The sequence below is a fragment of the Sprattus sprattus genome, assembly GCF_963457725.1.
Source record: "Sprattus sprattus genome assembly, chromosome: 8".
In the NCBI taxonomy this organism is placed as follows: Eukaryota; Metazoa; Chordata; class Actinopteri; order Clupeiformes; family Clupeidae; genus Sprattus; species Sprattus sprattus.
The window spans coordinates 27,862,297-27,885,805 of NC_137927.1; the positions used below are offsets into that span (position 1 = coordinate 27,862,297).

General features: G+C 45.1%; 1 protein-coding gene across 1 annotated transcript in view; it reads left to right on the plus strand.

Annotated features, from left to right (window-relative positions):
* Window positions 1-678: 678 nt before the first annotated feature.
* Window positions 679-23,509, plus strand: part of stag3 (STAG3 cohesin complex component) — a gene marked incomplete at both ends in the record, with an annotated part of 29,592 nt that continues 6,761 nt past the window's right edge. The window contains 20 exons of the mRNA XM_080843556.1: window positions 679-716; window positions 833-938; window positions 1,387-1,596; window positions 2,275-2,371; window positions 2,875-2,951; window positions 3,519-3,723; window positions 4,613-4,764; window positions 5,078-5,275; window positions 8,200-8,298; window positions 8,490-8,569; window positions 8,967-9,074; window positions 9,754-9,853; window positions 10,343-10,498; window positions 12,038-12,130; window positions 12,402-12,494; window positions 13,878-14,078; window positions 16,773-16,865; window positions 17,968-18,141; window positions 20,152-20,280; window positions 20,801-20,902. Of these exons, the coding sequence (XP_080699682.1) occupies window positions 679-716; window positions 833-938; window positions 1,387-1,596; window positions 2,275-2,371; window positions 2,875-2,951; window positions 3,519-3,723; window positions 4,613-4,764; window positions 5,078-5,275; window positions 8,200-8,298; window positions 8,490-8,569; window positions 8,967-9,074; window positions 9,754-9,853; window positions 10,343-10,498; window positions 12,038-12,130; window positions 12,402-12,494; window positions 13,878-14,078; window positions 16,773-16,865; window positions 17,968-18,141; window positions 20,152-20,280; window positions 20,801-20,902 (2,511 nt within the window). The remainder of the gene's footprint in view (window positions 717-832; window positions 939-1,386; window positions 1,597-2,274; window positions 2,372-2,874; window positions 2,952-3,518; window positions 3,724-4,612; window positions 4,765-5,077; window positions 5,276-8,199; window positions 8,299-8,489; window positions 8,570-8,966; window positions 9,075-9,753; window positions 9,854-10,342; window positions 10,499-12,037; window positions 12,131-12,401; window positions 12,495-13,877; window positions 14,079-16,772; window positions 16,866-17,967; window positions 18,142-20,151; window positions 20,281-20,800; window positions 20,903-23,509) is intronic.

A 23,509-nucleotide genomic window follows, 5' to 3' on the forward strand; every position in this document is an offset into this window, starting at 1 on the left:
TAGGATCTCTAGCTAGTATTCGTCAGTCGGTTTGAAACTAGTAAGAATTGCCGTGTTCATCAGACGCCACAGGTAACAAAAGCCATTTGAAAGGTAAGGTTAACCACATACAACGTTAGTCAATACTATTGACCCAGGCAAGGCTTTACATGACCGGAAAATACTTGGCCAGCCAGCAAGCATAATAATTCTAATCTTTGTGTGAGGTAACTGAATGTCACCACTAACTAGCCATTTAGTTTAGCAAGCAACTGAATCAAACCAACCAGTTGTTTTCTTCTTATTATAAAATAAGTAACGGTGAGCTAGTTGAAAAGCTGTTTGAGTTTTAGCATTTGTTGTAACTTAACATTAAATGTACAAGATCAGGTCAGATTTTCAGCAGTAAATTAACGTTAATCTTAGCCGGCAAAACCGCTATCATCTGTTCACAAAACGTTTAGCCAGTTTAACAACACCGTACTGAGGTTAGAGAGGGGCTTTCTCCTGCGATGTGTTGGTAACGGTTATACGTTTTCAAGATAAACTTAACAAGGTAATAAATTAACATGAAAATGATCTTCAAGCTCACTACTTCAAAATTGGAAACTTGGTAATGAAGTGAAGATGAACATTTAGATTAACTGTTTAATTTTAGCCTATTTGTGCTCAGTCAGCTGACGAATTCAACCCTTCACCATGGACATGGAGCAGTTGCAGGACTCAGCCCTACAAAGGTTAGAATCTGCATAGATGTCTTGAGTTTTCAAATATACAACAGATGGTCATTTACTGAATTGCATATGATATAAATAATTACTATGCCTTTCCTTTGTTTTGTTTTTTGGTGCAGTTTGGATGAGGAGCTCTCAGAGGACGTGTCTGAATCTGGAAGTGATTTTGAGTATGAACTCAAATCCAAGAGGAAGATGAAACAGACAGTGGCCCACGGAACATTGGTCTGTAGACACACACACACACAGACATGCACACCACACACGCACGCACGCACGCACACACACACACACACACACACAGACATGCACACCACACACGCACGCACGCACACACACACACACACACACACACACACACACACACACACACACACACACAGACACAGACACAGACACAGACACAGACACAGACACAGACACAGACACAGACACAGACACAGACACAGACACAGACACAGACACAGACTCAGACTCAGACACAGACTCAGACTCAGACTCAGACTCAGACACAGACACAGACACAGACACAGACACACACACACACACACACACAGACAAACCTACATGGTCTCTTGGTTGTTCACAAATTCTGACTCTTCAGTGGTCTTGCACCAAAGCCTTTGTTGCTGCAAGCTGTAATGTTTGTGTTTTTACATTTCCAATTCTCCAGCCACCCAAGAGACCCAGACGCAACGTGTCAGACCAGTCAAGCTCGAGTGTTACGCCTCCGGCTAGCAGTCCCTCCCCTGTGCAGAAGGGGCCCAGACGTACCAGCCGGCAGCGGAGAGGGAAGGAAGGGGGAGAGGAGGAGAGAGGAGAGGAGCCCTCCGCTGATGGGAGCCTGTACGAGGCCGTCAAGTCTGGCCGCAGTGCTCTGCCGGTAAGAAAGAGCAGGAGGGAGGAAGAGAGAGAAAAGGAGAATAAAGAGAGAAATAAAAAGGTTTAGATAGGAGAGGTGGAGGGGGGGGGGGGGTGGAGGTAAGAAAATTGAGGAAGAAAGATGGTATTGGAACGGGGGTGAGGATAGGAGGCAGGATGGAGAAAGACTATAGAGATGAGACCTTTTTCTTTTCTATGTCGTTTTTCTATTTCTTATGTAAAGTAGTATTTATTGTTACACCAGGTTTTATTGCTCTTAGCTTGACTTCTCTCTCACTTGTACGTCGCTTTGGACAAAAACATCTGCTAAATGACTAAATGTAAAAAATGTAAAGGTCCAGGTTCTCTTTCTTAAGATTTTTTTTCGTTAGAAACTGCATTGATTATTCTATTCCCCCCACCATGATGCTGAAGTGAGTAGTCCAGTAGCAATAGGGGGGTGGGGTGGGATGAGACATAGACACACATGAAAGATGAACGCTGACAGACAGGGGAAGCGCATCATTCATCCGATGGAGGGGGTAATGAGGGGGTGAGGACGAGGATGAATGAAAGGCTTAACAGACTAGATAAGTGAGGGGGGTGGAGGGAGTCCCTGACCCTGGTGCATCTCCCTCGATGTGATGGCGAAAAACATAACCTTGAGTGGCGCATCCGCTCATTGGCTGTCCCTTCACAGACGGTGGTCTCTGAGTGGCTGGAGGGCTACAAACAGGACCAGGAGGCGGGACTTCTGGAGCTCATCAACTTTCTGGTGCAGTGCTGCGGATGCAAAGGTGAGAGGTCACAGCAGCAGGGGGTGCGTGACTGAGTGCATGTTGAGCTGGGGGGGTATAATTGAGGTCGAAGGTCAAGGGAATGGCGTTTTGACTCGTCTTTAAGAGTCATTGATCGGCCCTGGGATGGTAGGACCCCCCAGCTTAAGGGAAGTGTCAAACCAGGAAGCAAAAGCTGCAACACTTTGCTCATCTGTTACTACCATGCACTGGGTAAACAAATAAGTGCACATACTTTCAACCACACAGGCAAAGGCTAAGTAAAGTGAAAATAATTGCTTTGCACTAATGTGGTTTTCCCCTTTCCTGTTTTGTCCGTGTCTTGATAATGTGATATTTGGATAACGAAGGCTTTGCCCAGATATTAAGCATATGGGGGTGTTTGAGAGATTCAATTCAATTCAATTCAATTCAATTCAATTCAATTCAATTCAATTCAATTCAATTCAATTCAATTCAATTCAATTCAATTAGCTACTCTTAACCTCCGTTTTGACCCATAGGTGTAGTTAGCAAAGAGATGCTAACCAGCATGGACAATAGTGATATTATTTGCCAGCTGACCAAAGAGTTCAAAGAGGTAAGTGCTGTGTCCAGATGGTCTGTTTTAGCCAATCTCTCTGTTGTTGATGTAATAATCTGTCACTCTCTCTCTCCCTGTCATTTCCATGTATCTGGATGGTTCAGTATCTTCTCTCTCTCTCTCTCTCTCTCTCACTCTCTCTCTTTCCCTCTCTTTCCCTGTCATTTCCATGTTTCCCTCTGTCTCTAGGGACCTTCACTCTGACCCACCCCCACTCTCTTCTTCACTCTCCATATCCTCTCCTCTCTCCCCATCTTTATCTCTCTTCATTTCAACAAGCTTTGTTGGCTTGACTGTATTATAGGTATTGTCAAGATCAAGATATGATATGGATCATTACATGTTCAGAAATGACTAAATGACTCTGTCTCTCTCTATTCCTCCTCTCCTTTAACTCACTCTCACTCTCTCTATCTCTCCCTCTCTCTCTACCTCTCTATCTCCCTCCCACTGTCTCTGTCCTTTCCTCCTTCATCTCTCTCTCCCTCTCTCTCTCTACCTCTCTATCTCCCTCCCGCTGTCTCTGTCCTGTCCTCCTTCATCTCTCGTCTCCTCCGTCTCCAGGACTCGTCGGCGTACCCTCTGTCGTCGGTGGGCCCCCAGTGGCGCCGCTTCCGTGAGAGCCTGTGTGAGTTTGTGGCCCAGCTGGTGAGGCGCTGTCAGCACAGCCTGCTCTACGACGACTTCCTGTTCAGCTCCCTCGTGCCGCTGCTCACCGGCCTGGCCGACTCGCAGGTGCGTGCCTTCAGGCACACCAGCACTTTCATCGGTGAGAGACTTCCTGTTCTTAGTATTCAGTACCTGCTAAGGCAATGCAAGCACCCCATGTGTCATGCCAACAAGGCACTCCGAGTTCCCCTGACTACTACACACACAGGCAGGGAAAGAGGAAATCAATCTGAAATGATGACCTGATGATGGTTTACTGGGATAAGTGTGAAGTTTGAACACACAGAGACTGTTTGTGTTCCTCCACAGAGTGTTTTTCAAAAGGTTTTAAAGAAAATGAAATGTAATTGTGAATCTGATGAACAATGTATTATCAAGTTATGTGGCTTCCCGCTTTAAAAGCTAAAAATGTACTCAAAAATATACTCAAACTATACATTTATAATGCCATAAAGCATCAGAATTGGTAAAATTGGTGTGAAAATGACTCTGATGTCCTAGTGCTCTGATTGATGAGGCATTGATTGTTAATTAGCCTGTATCAGAGAGCTGATGATGTGGTGCTCTTCACACTGTGTGTGGTAATTAGTGAGGCTGCTTCAGGTACAAAGCCTCTCCTCTGTGAGCTTAAACCCATCCCTAATGCAGTCACTGCATTGGTTAGTGCTGAGAGGTTACTTAGGGGTCATCTTTCTTCACTCAATAAGATGACCAGCGCTCAGAAAGCCATTCACACCCATTTCTGCTCTGGACTTATCTGGGGGTGATCGATGAGTGTGGGTAGATGTATACGTGTTGTTCTTGTGGATGTGTCCTTTCTTTGTTTGTTTATTTGTGATTGTGCGTCTGTATTTAATTGTTTATACCTGTGTGTGTCTGTGTGTGTGTGTGTGTGTGTCTCTGTATGTGTGTGTGTCTGTGTGTGTGTGCGTGTGTCTCTGTGTGTGTGTGTGTGTGTGTGTGTGTGTGTGTGTGTGTGTGTGTTGTAGCCATGAAGCTGATGAGTGCGGTGGTGGACGTGGCAGTGAGTGTGTTTGCCCAGATCCAGGTGACCAAGCGGCGCTGTGAGCTGGAGAAGAACAAGGCTGCCGAACACAGAGCCACTCAGAAACTAGAGGAGCTGGAGAAGTCTCACAGCGAGGTCTCGCACCCACACACACACACACACACACACACACACACAAATACACACACACACACACACACACACACACAAATACACACACACACACACACACACACACAAAATTAAATCTAGCAAGTAATGGTTCTTTGTTCAAAGGGGCCACTAGCCTATGAGACTAATGGGTTGCTAGCTTAATTATGCATTTTGAAGTGGCTGTTTTCCCCTGTGTGTGTGTGTGTGTGTTTGTGTGTGTGTGTGTGTGTGTGTGTGTGTGTGTGTGTGTGTGTGTGTGTGTGTGTGTGTGTGTGTGTTGTGGACATCCACACAGCTCTTGGAGCACCAGACAGAGCTGTGTTCCATCATGAACGCCATTTTTAAGGGCGTGTTTGTGCACCGCTACCGGGACCGGGTGCCCGAGATCCGGGCGGTGTGCGTTGAGGCGCTGGGCGGCTGGGTCCTGTCCAACTCCTCCGTCTTTCTCAACGACGGCTACCTCAAGTACCTGGGCTGGATGCTGCATGACAAGGTTACCCCTCCTCATTCTCTTCAGAGTCAAAATCAGACACAGTGAGGGGGAATCTCGTGTTTACAGATTAGTCACTCATAGGGCACAATATGACATTAAAGACATTAAAGGTGGCCAGAGTGGTCGGAAGCGATATCATCAGAGACGAAGGGGACATGAGAAACGTTTTCCACGGATGCACAATTAAGGGAAATCAACATAAACAAACGTTAACAACAGCCTAATGTTAGCCGCATCGAGTCCAAAGTCACCTTTTGACTTGTAACAGCATAGTCTATTTAGGTTACGTTAATTAACCTAGATAACGTTGTTATGCCCAGTGCCTACGAAGCATTTATGATTGATTTAAAATGTTTAGGTCTAATTTTAAATAAAATATAATTTTACTGAAAGTGTCCAATTGTCATTTTTGTTATTTTAATGGTAACTTTTATAAAATGAGCGAGATCTAGCAAGGAGGCCTGGGATGTTTTTAGACGATTCACAAATTACTGTCGATCTCCTAGCTAATCATCAACAAACGTCGCTGGCAACCGTATTATAAAAGCAATAAGGTACTCGAGGCAGTACTGTATCGTTAATAATGTACTGTTTGTGGGTTTGCCGGCCCTCCGCGTACACGCTGGGCCTAACAACACCCTTGAACAGTACATTATTGACGATACAGTACTGCCTCTCGTACCTTATTGCTTAAATATGACGTTTAAGACATTAAGGGCCCTATCTTGCACCCAGCGCAATTGACATTGTCACCGACGCATGTATCATTCCTATCTTGCACCCGGCGCACAGCGCGATTTTCCCTCCAGAGGCGCGCTTCGAAATGAACTTGCGTCGACATGGGCGGGGGCGGAACAGAGAAGGCGTTTCTCTGGCGCAAGTGGTATTTTGCAGTTTCAAAACAACACCGTGCGCCGTGCGCCATTGACCAAAAAAAAGCTGGTCTAATGTGAGGCGCAATGTCTAAAGTCTGTAACGCGTATTCAGAACGCTATTTTAAGGGCGCATGTGCTTGCCCGCACAGTATAGGAGCTGTAGGCTACACTTTACTTCTGTCGTCTTCACGAGAGATTTACACCAATTGTTTGGCAAGCCATATATAATTACAAGGAAAATAAAGTATTTACCACATGAGGAAATCATTGTGATATCCGTATCCAAGACATTTAAAAACTAGGCATACATCTAGCGTACACAATTGACCCAAATTATTCAGGTTAATTGAAGCTGCGTGACATTTGATTTATTGTATGGCTTTGTTGCATTTATTTAATGCCAGTATTATTATAAATCTTGTAAACTCATCTCTGTGTATGTGGACTTTATTTATGTACCTTGGGTTTGGTCAGCTGGTGCACTGGCTTGGGTGCCGATTTCCATGCCCCCAAATCCCTGCACGCTCTCAGGCGTGAGGGTAGACGTGGCGATGTCCTCTGCTGCCGTCAGATCCTGGGTCGAGGCAGATCCACCTCCCGTGAAGGCACGAGAACGTGTGTGACCTTCCAGCTTGGATGTCCCACGTCTCCGGACGTCATTATAGCGTTTTCGGCAACGTTTTCGGGTGCCCCGTTGCAGAAACAATCACGGCAATATCTTGACTTTGCTTACTTTTGGAGGGTTTCTCGCATCCCCATATATATCTATCTCCCGGCTTTTTACAAAGCCATACAATAAATCAAATGTCACGCAGCTTCAATTAACCTGAATCATTTGGGTCAATGTGTAGGCTACATGTATGCTTATTTTTAAAATATCTTGGATATGGATATCACAATGATTTCCTCAAGTGGTCAATACTTTATTTTCCTTGTAATTATATATGGCTTGCCAAAAAATTGGTGTAAATCTCACGTCGGTCTCCTCGGCTGTGAACTTCTCCGGTCTTCCACCAGGTAATTCCGCCATCAAAATAACAAGCCGCTATGGACTATGCGCTTCTCGCTCTTAAAGGGAATTTGAAATGACGCTCGGATTGGTTTATTGCATATTACGCCCAAACCACACCTATGGCTGAGTAACCTCCTTTGGACCAACCCTTTTGACACTTGCGCTGGACGCAAGTGTGTTTTTTCCGCCGTTAAAATAGCAACTGCGCCATAGAGCCGCCCACACAGCTACTTGCGCTTGGCGCCGTCCTACTTGCGTTTCTGATCGGCAAGATAGGGCCCTAAAGGTGGCAGCGTCCAGTTAAGTCACACATAGGGCACAATATGATTTGGAAGGAATTATTTACATTCTTTTTTTATTCTTTCTTTCTTTCATTCTGTTACTGTTGTGTTGTCATTAAATGGGACACGATGTCCATAAGAAATCTGATTGTCTTCTCTGTAGAGAGAAAGGGGAGAGTCGACATGCCTGTGCTTTCACATAAGTGGTCACACACAAGTGCCATGACCCAGTAAAATGGTTAATCACTAGAGGACGATGACGAGGGTTATGCAGCACACCTATAGTGAACTTCATTCTTTGTTGATAATCGTTGCTGGTGTAATGATTGGGATAAGGAGGTGTCTTTCCCATTGAAGACTAGTATTGATCCATGTAAGCTCCATGGGCTCATTGGTTGTGCGGAGCTTCTTTTCTCTACCGTCTTTAAGTAGGTAGTTGTATTGATCAATAGGAATGTCCTTGGCAAAGCCATGAGCACAAAAGGAGGATTATCACAAACAGGGACACATTTTCACATGTTCATGTTGGGGAATGTGCAGATAGTTTTTTACTCTTGCATGAATAAACAGTGACACAGTTCTTACTTCCTGGCATCCATTTGAATGTGTGAGCGCCCCTCAACCAAAGCTCAAGCTAATAGCATTCTAACTCCATGGTCTTTGCTTCATTTTAACATCAAGGAAATATACAGCCACACAATGAGTCGTGTGGGTCCATTTTTATAAATTCTCCCTCCCTCTCTACCTCATCCTTAGCAACCTGTCGTGCGTCTGCGGAGCGTGAAGGCGCTGCAGGGTCTGTATGAGGAGAGTGAGTTTATTGGCCGGCTGGAGCTCTTCACCAGCAGATTCAAGGTAACCTCAAGCACTCCACTGACCCCAGGCCTGCTCTCACACACACACACACACACACACACACACACACACACACACACACACACACACACACACACACACACACACACACAAACTGACCCCAGGCCTGCTCTCTCAGTACAACAGCTCTCTCTCTGTGGGCTGAGAGCTCAAGTGTGTGTGTCCCGCAGGAGAGGGTGCTAAATATGGTGTTGGACAAGGACTCAGAGGTTGCCGTGGAGGCAGTCAAGCTGCTTCTACTCATCCATAAGTGAGTGAGTGTGTGTGTGTGTGTGTGTGAGTGAGTGTGAGTGTGTGTGTGTGTGTGTGTGTGTGTGTGTGTGAGTGTGTGTGTGTGTGTGTGTGTGTGTGTGTGTGTGTGTGTGTGTGTGTGTGTGTGTGTGTGTGTGTGTGTGTGTGTGTGAGTGCACATCTGTGTAAATAGCATACTTGTGCTTTATTCTGCTTGTGTCTGCATTTATATTATATTTTACTAAAGGTCATTGAATGTCAGCAGTCTATCTAGAAGGGTTTTCTTCCCTCATACCGCATACTCTATGGGTGAGTGACTCTGCAATTAAGTTAATGTATTCCGGAATTTACCGTGTGTGTGTGTGTGTGTGTGTGTGTGTGTGTGTGTGTGTGTGTGTGTACATGGTTTGCAATAGGAATTGCGAGGACGGCATGACGGATGAGGAGTGCACTCAGGTGTACCCGCTGGTGTTTGCCACTCACAGGGGCCTGGCGTCGGCAGCCGGCAGCTTCCTCTACCACATGTAAGATCAGCTTCCTCTAGATCAGCTTCCTCTAGATCAGCTTCCTCTAGCTCAGCTTCCTCTAGCTCAGCTTTCTCTACCACATGTAAGATCAGCTTCCTCTAGATCAGCTTCCTCTAGATCAGCTTCCTCTAGCTCAGCTTCCTCTAGCTCAGCTTTCTCTACCACATGTAAGATCAGCTTCCTCTAGATCAGCTTCCTCTAGCTCAGCTTCCTCTAGATCAGCTTCCTCTAGCTCAGCTTCATCTAGATCAGCTTCATCTAGATCAGCTTCATCTAGATCAGCTTCCTCTAGATCAGCTTCCTCTAGCTCAGCTTCATCTAGATCAGCTTCCTCTAGCTCAGCTTCATCTAGCTCAGCTTCCTCTAGCTCAGCTTCCTCTAGATCAGCTTCCTCTAGCACATATAAGTTCAGCTTCCCAGCCCTCCACTGCCAATTCTGGAAAGGAACAGCCATGATTTGGTTGGTTTGGATCCAGAGACCAGACTTCTTTTTGAGTTAGCAGCCATCTTGGTGTCCTCTCTTACATCCGGACCAGACAGAGAATGTGAAGCTCAAGTGCACTCTAGGTCTGTTTTGATAAAAATATGTGCAAAATGATTGATCGTAACTTTTGTGCGTGTGTGTGTGTGTGTGTGTGTGTGCGTGCATGCGTACATGTTTATTTTGTTCTTTCAGACTGTGCACTGAGGTGGATAAGATCGTTGAGGAAATTGGGACAGAGAAGCGCAAAGCCACCTTTCTCCATTTACTCACCAACTTCTTCATACAGAGCAAGGTACCTCATCACGTCACATCCACAATCACCATCACATCCTCCTGAGTTATAGCTGAGATAGCAACAGGTCCAAACTCATCGGTACTTGATCCAGATCAGATCAGGGAGAAATATATGGCGCAGCCAGTCACAGTATGGTGTTGATGAGACAGATAAATAGAATGGAATTGAACTGATAACGGAAACAAGGTGTTTACATTGATTGATTGATTGATTGATTGATTGATTGCCATGCTCCTCCCCACCTGAAGTCTGTTCTGTTTCATTCATCCTTCATGCCGCATTATTATTTTTTCTTTTTCTTACCTCCCCCTCCTGTTCTCTCTCCCCCTCCCTCCCTCTCTCTCCCTCTCTCTTTCTCTCTCTTTCTCTCCCCCTTCCTCTCTCTTTCTCTCTCTCCCCCTCCCTCCCTCCCTCTCTCTCTCCCTTCCTCTCTCTTTCTCTCTCTCTCTCTCCTTCTCTCTGCCCCCCCCCCACCCACCCCTGCAGTATCATGAGCATGGGGAGTACCTGTTGGACAGCCTGTGGGACGTTGCAGGGACGGACCTGAGGGACTGGGAGACCATGACGTCTCTGCTGCTGCAGGAGAGAAATGAGGAGGAGGGTGAGACTGCAGAGGCCGCCAAACACACAAGCGTTTCCGTGGTCCGGAAAAAAATGAAATGTCAGAAAAAAAAGTATCTCGGTCAAATTTTCCGATTGGAATTTCTTTAAAATACCGTCCCCCAAACACAATCGGAATTTGAGAATAACCCTAATATTTAGGGCTATAAAGCAACATGCACTGCCCTTATTATGTTTTAAAGGAACAGGCTATTCTGCCGTTTGAAAGTTATTAAACAACACGTATGCTGCATTTTAAATAAATCGCAAACTGTCGGTTACAAACAAGGAGCAAATTGAGTGAGAAGGATCTAACATAGCCAAGCAGACTAGCCTTAAAAGGTTTTTTTCAGAGGACAAACGCAACTGATGAGGGTGAACCGTCTGATTGTGGATGAACCTGTAATACCTGAAGCCATACAAGCACGAAATGTCGGGCTGTTGAAGGTAACGATAACAAGTTCTGTTCGCACTGCGAAAAGGCATGACGACTTAACAGTTTCACAAGAGGGTCGAATCATTTTAGAATCTGTGCTCTCATTGAACATAGTCAGAGCAATGACCAATTTAACGCCATAGCAGGTTGCGATTAAAGGCCACTTATTGACGCGCATCAGACATTTATGTTAGGCAAATAAACATGTTGCATTCTATACGACCTGATTATGTCATTCTTTAAGTTACATAGCCTGTCGTCAGTTTTCTTCAATATGCTAATTTAGAAGCAGTACTAGATATTTGACCGGCTCATTGTTAAAATATCCGGAAAATGAAAAATCTGCCGGTCATATAGCGAAACCTCTGACACACACACTTTTCTCTCCTCTTTGTAGAAGATCATAAATGATCCACTGTTTATGCAGACTATCAGGCTGTGTGAGTCAAGTAAAGTATATGATCTTTTTTATGTGTGTGTGTATGTGTGTGTGTTGGGTTTTATGGGTGATTGTGTGTGTGTTCGTTTGGTGTGTGAGTGTGTGTATTGTTGGTTTTATGTTTGTGTGTGTGTGTGTGTGTGTGTGTGTGTGTTTCAGCTCTGGGGGACGATGAGGAGACTGCTCTGATTGAACTGATGATGTGTGCACTCAGACAGGCAGCGGAGGCTTCCCCACCTGTTGGTCGAACTCACGTGAAAAAGGTGAGAAAGATAGAAGAGTAGAAAAAAGGGAAAGAGCAGACAGAGAGAACAAAGCAGAATGTTTGTGCAGTGAAAGACAGAGGGCAGGTGCTTCATATGAATAGAGAAGAGATAGAAAAGCACGAGAGAGAGAGAGAGAGAGAGAGAGAGAGAGAGAGAGAAAGAAAAGCACAGAGAGCGAGAGAGAAAAGCACAAGAGAGAGAGAGAGAGAGAGAGAGAGAGAGAGAGAGAGAGAGAGAGAGAGAGAGAGAAAAGCTTCACACCACATTTTGCTTCATTATAATCAGTGGTTTTCTTGAGCTCTATGTGAAGTATGAAGTGACACTTCCATCTGTGAAATGCTCTTCACACACTCCTGTTCTGTTTAAAGAGATAGGCTTGCTTTGGGTTCTGGGGAATCCAGTCGGCCTGCGTGTGTGTTGACTGTGTTTGTGTTTCACAGAACATCAGCATGAAAGAGAAGAAGAATCAGACCCAGGATAGGAGACGCATCACCGACCATTTCACACCTCTTCTTCCACAGCTGCTGGCAAAGGTTGGCACACTCTACTCTCGATCTATCAGTTTCTCTCTCTCTCTCTCTCACACACACACACACACACACACACACACACACACACACACACACTTCTTTCAGTCACTGGCAAAAATATCTCCATTACTAATAATGGTGGCTTTGTGAGTCTCACTGTGTGTGTCTTCTGTTCCTACTTCTTACACACACACAAACACACACACACAAACACACACACACACACACACACACACACACACACACACACACACACACACACACACCCCTACAGTACTCGGCAGATGTGGGGAAAGTGAAGTGTTTGCTGAGAGCTCCACTCTACTTTGATCTGGAGACCTACAGCATCAACGGCCACGTGGAGAAGGTGACACACACACACACACACACACACCTTATCACCTCTCACCAGGCTTTTAAAGCCACACAAGCGACACACACACGCACACTGCCCATTGCGTTGCTGTCTAATGTGTGTTTGCTGATGTCTCGTCTCACTCTACCGTTTGTCATTCTTTCTTTCTCCCTCCTTCTCCCTCTCCCCCTCCTCTTTCCTTTCCTTTCTCCCTCCTTCTCCCTCTCCTCTTTCCTTTCCTTTCTCCCTCCTTCTCCCTCTCCCCCTCCTCTTTCCTTTCCTTTCTCTCTCCTTCTCCCTCTCCACCTCCTCTTTCCTTTCCTTTCTCCCTCCTTCTCCCTCTCCCCCTCCTCTTTCCTTTCCTTTCTCTCTCCTTCTCCCTCTCCCCCTCCTCTTTCCTTTCCTTTCTCCCTCCTTCTCCCTCTCCCCCTCCTCTTTCCTTTCCTTTCTCTCTCCTTCTCCCTCTCCCCCTCCTCTTTCCTTTCCTTTCTCCCTCCTTCTCCCCCTCCTCTTTCCTTTCCTTTCTCCCTCCTTCTCCCTCTCCCCCTCCTCTTTCCTTTCCTTTCTCTCTCCTTCTCCCTCTCCCCCTCCTCTTTCCTTTCCTTTCTCCCTCCTTCTCCCTCTCCCCCTCCTCTTTCCTTTCCTTTCTCCCTCTTTCCTTTCCTTTCTCTCTCCATCTCCCTCTCCCCCTCCTCTTTCCTTTCCTTTCTCTCTCCATCTCCCTCTCCCTCTCCTCTTTCCTTTCCTTTCTCTCTCCATCTCCCTCTCCCCCTCCTCTTTCCTTTCCTTTCTCTCTCCATCTCCCTCTCCCCCTCCTCTTTCCTTTCCTCTCTCCTTCTCCCTCTCCCCCTCCTCTTTCCTTTCCTTTCTCCCTCCTTCTCCCTCTCCCCCTCCTCTTTCCTTTCCTTTCTCCCTCCTTCTCCCTCTCCCCCTCCTCTTTCCTTTCCTTTCTCTCTCCATCTCCCTCTCCCCCTCCTCTTTCCTTTCCTCTCTCCTTCTCCCTCTCCCCCTCCTCTTTCCTTTCCTTTCTCCCTCCTTCTCCCTCTCCCCCTCCTCTTTCCTTTCCTTTCTCCCTCCTTCTCCCTCTCCCCCTCCTCTTTCCTTTCCTTTCTCCCTCCTTCTCCCTCTCCCCCTCCTCTTTCCTTTCCTTTCTCCCTCCTTCTCCCTCTCCCCCTCCTCTTTCCTTTCCTTTCTCTCTCCTTCTCCCTCTCCCCCTCCTCTTTCCTTTCCTTTCTCCCTCCTTCTCCCTCTCCCCCTCCTCTTTCCTTTCCTTTCTCTCTCCTTCTCCCTCTCCCCCTCCTCTTTCCTTTCCTTTCTCCCTCCTTGTCCCTCTCCCCCTCCTCTTTCCTTTCCTTTCTCTCTCCTTCTCTCTCTCCCTCCCTCGTTCTGTCTCAGAGTCTGGACCGGTTACTGTGTCAGGTGTGTGAGATAGTGGAGAAACACACGGAGGAGAAGGTGCTGAAGGAGTGTGCTCACCTGGCCGCCACCCTGTGCAGCGCGCCCTACACCTTCTCCAGCCGCGCTCACCGGGCCTTCAGTCAGATGCTGGACGCACAGGTGGAGCGCCTCTCCACTCTGCAGAATGACCTGCTGCAGGTGTGTACACACGCACACACACGCACACAACCACACACACACACACACACACACACACGCACAAACGCACACACACAACCTCATATTCTTTGTAACCTGAAAGTCTGTTGTATGCATTTTTAAAAAACATATTTTTTTACATTGTTCCTTAGGTCATACACACATATTGACTTACCGGTTCTGACATTCTATTCTATACCTAGTTTTGACATATTTGTAGTAATTTGACTCCAGCACTCCTGTGGTCAAATGCTTCACCCACCACAATGCTTCATCAATCATAGGAGGCCTCTGTTCGCTTCTCTTTCTCCCTCTCTATCTCTTTCTCTTTGTCTCTCTCTCTCTCTCTCTCTCTCCCTATGTGTCACAGGGAACCGCTGATGAGGATGAGCTGTACACTGCTGCAACCTCCCTCAAGAGGATCTCTATCTTCAGCAGGTATGTGTTTTGTTTGTGTGTGTGTGTGTGTGTGTCTGTGTGTGTAGGTGTGAAGGTGTGAGTGGACATGTTTGAATCAGTGACCTGTTTTGAAAGTAGTGCTAGATCTAAATGTAGATGTCTTTGTGTGTGTTTGTGTGGTGAAAGTAGATAAAATGTCAGACTCTTCAACATTTCAAACAATTTAATGAATTCAATCTGACTGTGTGTGTGTGTGTGTGTGTGTGTGTGTGTGTGTGTGTGTGTACGATTACAGTTGCATGGACCTCAGCTCCTGGAAGCTGTTTGATCCTTGTTTCGCTCTCGTGAAGACTGGAGTTCAGTCTATGGGCTTTGACAAAGAGGTGCCTGACATTTGTTATCAAATTTTTCCTACCCACTCACATGCTACCTAATAATCTAATAAATATATCTATATTTTATGTATATCTAATATATCTATACATATATCTATCTATTAGGGCTGGGCGGTATATCGATATTTGAGGTATATCGATATTTTTAAAAACGAGATATGGAATGAGACGCTATCGTCAACATCGATATAATTTCATTTCCGTTTTAAGTACAGCACATTTGTTCCGAATAACAGCCTTTTCGAGCCGCGGCTGCCGCCTCCTACTCTGCTTCTGTCTCCCGCTCTGCCTCCGGCTCACACACACACAGACCCGCCCCCACTCACGTCACTTTTTTTAAATCCCCTACAGCGCAAAAATAATTTTCTGTTATGTTTGAGATTCCTGTCATGTTTTAAGTTACATTTAATTCAATTAAATAACATCACACAACGTGTGGCTTTGACTGAAACGTTGCAGATGCGTCTTTCTGTCATGGGCAAAATAAAGACTGGCAGGCATCTCATGCGGGACTGCGCTTTCGCTGGCTACATCGAATCTAAACGACACGTAGGCCCGATTACCTCCAATATCAAATGAACGGACATTAAAGATCCCTATGGCGAGGCTACGTGCAGTTTCGGTAGGTCGGGACGATTTATGAATTTGCCTATTTTAATGCAGCTGCCGTCACTAAGTTAATGGTTATGCTGCGACTCATTGAAAATCTTGGTTACACTCTGCACCGCCCGTTGTCTCAACAGGATTGCGAACTTTGCAACTTGCTGCAGCTGCAGCTGCTTGGTCGGTCTCTTCCTCTCTAACTTGATCAGGCATAGTACGGTTTAAGTAGCATCACTGCTAATGTTAGTTAGTTAGCAAGTAGGCTATCTGTGGCTGACACCTGACTGACAGATACATTGTTGACGCACACTTTGTTCCAAATTGTACATACATGTGATTTAAATAGGCTAAAAGGTTACATAGTGTACACTTACCAGGAACACAGTTCGTCAGCCGTCAGTTTCAATACAAGTTGACCAGACTACTTGCTATGAAAGATGTGAAGCACAAAAACCGTTGCAAATGACAACAGTCAATTAACTTTACGCGGGTGTTAATCAAATAATCAAGGGAACTTTTTGGAACATTCTGAATAGCTGTATAATTTGATGAGATACGTTAATGACATCACAAAAATATAACAGGCACATCAGCAACTTGCGTGATTCTTTTCATGTAGGTAGACTGATTCATTTAACAAATTTAGGATTGAGAACAAGCACAGCGACGTCACTGAAAAAGAGAGCACAGAATGCCGAGTTGGAGCGTGCCAACGGCAACTATGTTATTATTGCGTCAAAAAATATCGATATTTATCTTATATCGACATTTTGCTTGAAAATATCGAGATATGACTTTTGGTCCATATCGCCCAGCCCTACTATCTATATTAGATGGAGAATTACAGAAAATCATCAGAAGTCGTGCACCTCTCACTGATCTGAGTAAACTGATGTTTATAAAAAGTCTCCCTGTAGTGAGCTGAGCGGTTCTTCCTCAGGTTCTGTGGTGCTTGCGTATGCACATAATGGCATGATTTATTTTCCAGCTCATGGTTCCTGCTTTGAAGTGCACAGCCTTCCACCTCCTGTGGGAGAGAAGAAAGATCTCAGACTTTGACTCGCCCACCACAGACAAGGTTTCTTCTCCTCCAGACTTGATCATTTTCTCTCACTCCATCCCTCACTCGCAATCTCTTTCTCTCTCTCACTTGCACCTATGATTACCTCACAGCTCCTACGTACTCCTTTATTTCTGACGCAAACAGAGCGTGGGTGGGAAGTATCTGCAACAGTGTTTTTTTCTTTTCACTCACTCTTAACAATTTATTTTTGTCCTTTCCTTTTCTGCTGATCAGGCGGAGGTGAAGAGATTGAGGAAGGAGGTTCGCTCGTTCTGTATTGTGTGCCAGAGTTGTCTCTCTCTCGGAAACGCTCAAGTCAGGGACCAGGTGAGTCCCCACAGTACTGACCAGGTTACACACACACACACACACACACACACACACACACACACACACACACACACACAAACACACAATTCTCATGGTACTAATACATGCAATACATGAGTGGACGTGTGGAAATAGGGTAACGGACTGAACTAGCCAGCTGGTAAGCAAGCTAGCCAGCTAGTTAGCAAGTTAGCCAGCTAGTTAGCAAGCTAGCCAGCTCGTAGGCTATCCAGTCACTTGTCTTTATATCAGAACTGTCATTCTGTTAGAGTAAGCACAGGATTAAATATCTAACATACCAGGAACAGCAACAACCCCTTACAAGGCTCTTCAAGCTCTTCTTTTTAGCAAATTAAACTGACTGAACAACGCCACAGACCTGCAATTTTTAAACCGCCAGAAAACAACAATAAACAATCTGATTGGCTGCTGCTAACGAAATTCGCTCCTCATTTGCATAGGCGTAAACTTTTCCCAATCGCCTGCCTCCAACAGAAATGTATAGAATTCAGAAATTCGATTGGCTCTCTTCGATGGCATGTATCAGTACCATCAACTACAACGTCCCAAATGCCAGACACTGACTCACTTACTCCCCCCCCCCCCCCCCTAAAATCCTCATGTCTCTCCTCCCTTCTCTCTTTCCATGTCATTTCTGCAACCTTTCCTGTCTCTTTTCTTCCTCTTCCCTCCTATCTTCTTCTCCCTCCTCTTTCTGTCTCTCCCCACCTCCTCTTCTCTCTCTCCCTACCTCCTCTTCTCTTCTCCTACTTTCTATCTATGTATCCTTCTCTCTCCATCATTCTCTCCTCTCCCTCCTCTTTCTGTCTCTCCCCACCTCCTCTTCTCTCTCTCCCTACCTCCTCTTCTCTTCTCCTACTTTCTATCTATGTATCCTTCTCTCTCCATCATTCTCTCCTCTCCCTCCTCTTTCTGTCTCTCCCCACCTCCTCTCCTCTCTCTCCCTACCTCCTCTTCTCTTCTCCTACTTTCTATCTATGTATCTTTCTCTCTCCATCATTCTCTCCTCTCCCTCCTCTTTCTGTCTCTCCCCACCTCCTCCTCCTCTTCTCTCTCTCGCTCTCTCCACCTGTCTCAGGCCTTCATGCTGTTGTGTGATGTGCTGACGGTGTTCAGTGTGGGCTCAGTGAAGGGGAAGCCCTGGCTGAAAGCTCTGGTCCTGGTGCCTGACGACTCGCTCCGCTCTGAGATGGCCTCCTTCCTCCTGGACTACGTCTTCACCGACGACGACAACGACAACAACCACTCTGGTGTGGAGAACGCAGAAACACACACACACACACACACACACACACACACACAATGCACACATACATACATCAGGGTTCCCACGGTACCTGGAAACCATGGAAAACATGGAATTTATTTTTTCATTTTCCAGGTTTGGAAAAGTCATGGAAACTGGGCAAAAGTGAACACTTACATGGAAATTGAAACAGTTGTCCTGGAAAATTTTATTGGATGATGTGAAAAATAGTACTATTGAGCACAGAATTAAGATGCGTTTATAAAAACCTTTACATGTGAACAGCTTTTACTGTTGATAGAAATGGATGATCCCATGTTGTAGATGTAGAGCATGCTCTTGGCATCCTTTCTGGTATATTGGATGTTGGAATTTGATGCAGGCAACCTGGTGAAATGGACTTTAAAAGTATAGTTTCGGATTGGTGGACTTCGGGAATATAGCCAAGAAACGTTACTCGCGATCTCAATAGAAGGGTCAAATACATACATTTCCCAGCCAACATGGGAGCCTTGACATCTACAGTGAAACATCTTACGCAAGTTAGGGTTATTGTTTTAACTGTGCGGTAAACCTGGGTTTGTCAATGTTAGGTAGTAAGCAGTGCAATCTTGCTAACTAGCTGGCTGCAACTTGCTGATTTTTACCTTGTTTTTAAAATACTAGAACTATGTTTGATCCCCATATGCAGTTTTACTCTTTTGACTTTTCCTTAAACCGTGTTATTCACCACATTTAGGGGAGTTTGTTTTGAATGTGGATTAATTAATGATGGTTAGCAAGCACATGCAGGTCTCAGCAGGGACGGGAGGAAGAGAGGGCCGTGGGAGCTGGGTTTGAAACGTGTACCTAAGGGCCGTACACCAGCACACTGCTTTCTGAGGGCCGTACACCAGCACACTGGGGTGAGAGTAACGGGATCGGTGAAGGGAGAGAGAGACAGGGGATCGGTGGAGGGAGAGAGAGAGAGAGACAGGTGATCGGTGGAGAGAGAGAGAGAGAGGCAGGGGATCGGTGTAGGGAGAGAGAGAGACTTCTAGCCAACTTCTAGCATAGGTCAACCTCACAGTTGATTGTTCAGCTACAGCTTGTTGCATTATTTCATGCATGAATATTATAAAAAAGACATCATCTCTAAGCATTTACAATGTAGACTTGACTGACACAGCTTTTAAATCAAGTAAGTAGTCAGGTGTTCTAGGGGGTTGTGTGTGTGAGGGAAGGGGGGCGCTTCAGGGGCCTATAGATCATCACTTTATATGGTACCTGGAAAATCAGGAGGTAGCATGGAATTTTTTTTCAAGGCAAGCGTGGGAACCCTGATACATACATACACACGCACACACAGAGACACACATACACACACACACACACTCACACACACTCACACACACACAAACACACACACACCCTCACAAAACACACACACACACACACTCTATACATTCATAAACATGCACATTTGCTTCAACTTCCCCGATCATGTTGATTTTGCATTCTCCTCTGGTCATTTAACATTGATTGAAATGTGCCTTGTACATATACACTAACAACCCCTTCAACAAAATGGCTAGTAAAGTATAAATAGATCTCAGACCTCATCTAAAGGAACAGAATACATGTACTGTATGTACTGAATTGAATCACCTCACTAAAATGAGACATATTATTCTGTTACATTATTAGTTGGTTATTTTTTTAGAAGTCGTAGCTTCAAGGAGGGGAATTTGAGAAAGCAGAGGATGCATTCAAATTCAAAAACCCTGTTGTTGTTGTTTATCAGTTACTTTGTGTTTGCCATGGCTGTGAGGAGGACAATCTGGAGCAGGAAGGTCATACGTCCCAACTACAAAACCTGAACCTCAGCCGTCACATTAGATGCAGATGATGGTGCTGATGATGGTGCTGATGTTGTTGATGATGCTGATGATGGTGCTGATGTTGCTGATGATGGTGCTGATGTTGCTGATGTCGTCGTTGTTGTTGTTGTGTGAATCAGGGGAGGAGGAGAACCAGGAGGAGGAGGTGAGGAAGATCACGTCCCTGCAGCTCAGACGGTGCCAGCTGGCCGCCTACTGCAGGCTCACCCTCTGCGGCGTGCTGGAACTCAACGCCGCCTCCGACATATTCAAGTACTACAACAAGGTGGGAGAAGAGGAGAGGAGAAAGAGAGGGAGGAGAGAAGAAAGAGAGGGAGAGGAATAGAGGGGAAAGAGAGGGAGGAGAGGAGGAAGAGAGGTAGAGGAGGAGAGGAGAAGGAGAGGGAGAAGAGGAGAAAGCGAGGGAGGAGAGGAGAAAGAGAGGGAGAGGAGGAGGAAGGGAAGTAGGGCAGGAAATATGAAAAAAGGCTGAAATGGAATTCGATCACTGGCATAATAATTATAATCGTACCGGGATATGACATGCTTTCGTCCAATGATTCGATTTATTCACTGCCATATATTAGGATAATAGCAGTGCCCCCCCAAAATAGCATTGTCCAAATAAAGCTAGATTCGAATTGATACCATCATGTAAATTTACTGAGATTCAGGTTTTATACTGATGATGTAATTTAGACAGCAGTAGGATGAGTGCTTGTGTGTGTGTGTGTGTGTGTGTGTGTGTGTGTGTGTGTGTGTTTGTTTGTGTGTGGGTGTGTGTTTCACCATCCGTTCTGCTACAGTTCAACAGGGACTACGGCGACATCATCAAGGAGACACTGAGGAAGTCTAAAATCATCAGTCCAGTGGAGAGTGCCAAAACTGTGTGTCTCAGTCTACAGCAGGTGTGTGTGTGTGTGTGTGTGTGTGTGTGTGTGTGTGTGTGTCTCAGTCTACAGCAGGTGTGTGTGTGTGTGTGTCTCAGTCTACAGCAGGTGTGTGTGTGTGTGTGTGTGTGTGTGTGCGGGAGAGTGTGTGAAACATCTGTTCCAGTCTATTTTCTCTGTGGTAGTCTTCATGGGGAGTTGAGTGGTGTTATTTATGATGAGTCATACACTCAGGAAGCTGCTCAAGCATCTTTTCACTGTTCTGAACTGTCCTAGTAGTGGAGAGGCTGGGCCTCAACAGGTCAGGTCTTTATTGTGTTGACATGACCTAACCTAAATCACACCATCACTGTTCAGTCCTCCATAAGTACAGACTTTTAAGTTGGGACAACCTGATCACATTTAAGAACTGCTGTTTAATGTTCAAAATCCGGTTTTACCTGCTCCCCCCCCCCCCCCACCACTATGCAGCCTAGGCCTAAAAAAAAATTAGTTTTGGTTCCGGTTTCCGACCGACCCTGTCAATTTATGTGCGACCCAAATTATTTTATGAGCTTGGGGGAAAAAAAAAAACCACAAGGCAGACTATAATTTTTTTAGGCAGACTATTACGTTTTTGTACAGCACCTCTTCATTCTGTACAAGGATGAGCGCATTTTCTCGTGAAAACAACGACTTCAAAAAGATCACATATAAACCGTATTATGATTCGTCCCTTGCGCCTGTAACGCGGCAATAGGATTGGCCGTACTTTTTTTTTTTTTTTTTAAATGCCGTTACCAATGTTGACCAGTGACTAGCGGTGAAGTTCGTGGCTGCTGAAGCACCGACTCTTTCAGTGTCAGATTTACAAATATATGAGCCCAATAGAGTAGCTTAAATCACCATTCAATTGGCAGCTTGCACATTGACAACTGGTTGTTTTTCATATTTCATATCAGCATTCTTTACACACACATTGGTAAGGTATACAGTTGGCAGTTGCTAGCTTGTGATAAACTCTTGTTAATATCTGGATATGTGAACTCGTGAATATGAACTGTTTCATACGAAGTTACACAGGCACCCTGAGGGTTTAAGTTCCCACTACAATTGTATAGTTAAATCGAAGAGGCTAATAACATCAGCTAGATAACTAACTATCATTTCATGCAAATTGAACTCTTCCATTTAAATCCTTGAAGGTAACTCAAAGTGTCCTTAGCTAGTAAACTAGCATAGCAACTACTTAAACGTATCAACCAGGAAACAACTTCAGCTGGAAAGTTTAATCCCTCAAAATCAGCTCACCAATAAAAAGCAGTCTTGGGTTCAAAGTGATCACAACCACTTGTATGATGTTAAATGGCTTCGCATAGATATTAAACAATCCTCAGATAAATAATGTGAAATCAACGGAGCAAGGGCTTACTCTAATAACGATGTAATGTTAGCGAATGAGGGGTGAGAAGCTCCCCCTTGCTAATATTTAGTCTCCGCTGTTCGTCCAAAGCATATTCTTGGGGTTCCAAATAGCAATTTGGCTTTGAATGTGAGAAGACGATCGAGCTATCTTCTGTCCCGTATTTTGAAACAAACATTTTAGCTTCAGCATTGGTCTCCCACCATTATTTATATCACTTTACATTTCGATTGAAAGACCCGTTTTCAAGCTCCCGCACGCCCCCTTCATTGAGGCAGAGATACTGCTTTTTCACTGCGGTTTTAAGATCAGCAAGTCTAAATAGCTTCTACACAGACGTGAAATACATTAACTTTTATATGGATAGAAAGGGCATATAATAAAGGTGTCTACAAATATGACGGTGGTAACAGACAATGAGAAAGCAAAAGGCATGCACTCAACCCAGTTTGAGAGGGATTGCGCCATCTGCAGAGACGCAACTCGTCGCTGCCTCACCTCGCGTGTCTCCTCAGCGATTTTGATTATAAAAATGCTTAAAATAATTCTAATCCTACAGATATTACATATATACCATAGATCAGTAGATACATATTCATATTTATTTTATGTTGACTAATGTTCAGTGCTTAGTGACCATGTGTTTGGGTAATAAAACACTTTTTCGTGTATGTCTGTGTATAATTGTGTGCAACAGGGAAAAGAGAAAATTATAAACTCAAAATAGGCCTACTGCAGTTATTTTGCAGAAAAACATGTCCTAATATGACCTAGATTGCATCTCAGAGCACGTGAACTCTCTGGCTTTTCAGACCCCCCGCCTAAAAATGTTTTATTTTCCCTTGCTACTACTTTATGAATCACAATGTTGCCAGCTCTGCACACTGGCCGAGGCCCTGTCAGATGATGGTATGGATTTTTACATGTGGGAGTTACATCCTGGAGCCCAAACATCAACTTTCATCTACTGTGCAGGTCAGGCTGTCTCTCTCGTGTGGTGATCCCATAGAGCTGGACTACTACCGGGCACCTTTTGGGAGGCAAGATCTCTGTGCACACTGTGGCGGGCCTCAAGGCAACACCTGCCTAGCCCTGTTATTGAAATTTAAGACGGTCTTGCCCTGCTGCCACATTTGTATTGGGGCTGGAAAAAAGCACATTGTGGCCAGACCCTATGGCAAGCAGAAATGAGCAGTGTTCATGTGGTTTAAAGAGGCCCTGCA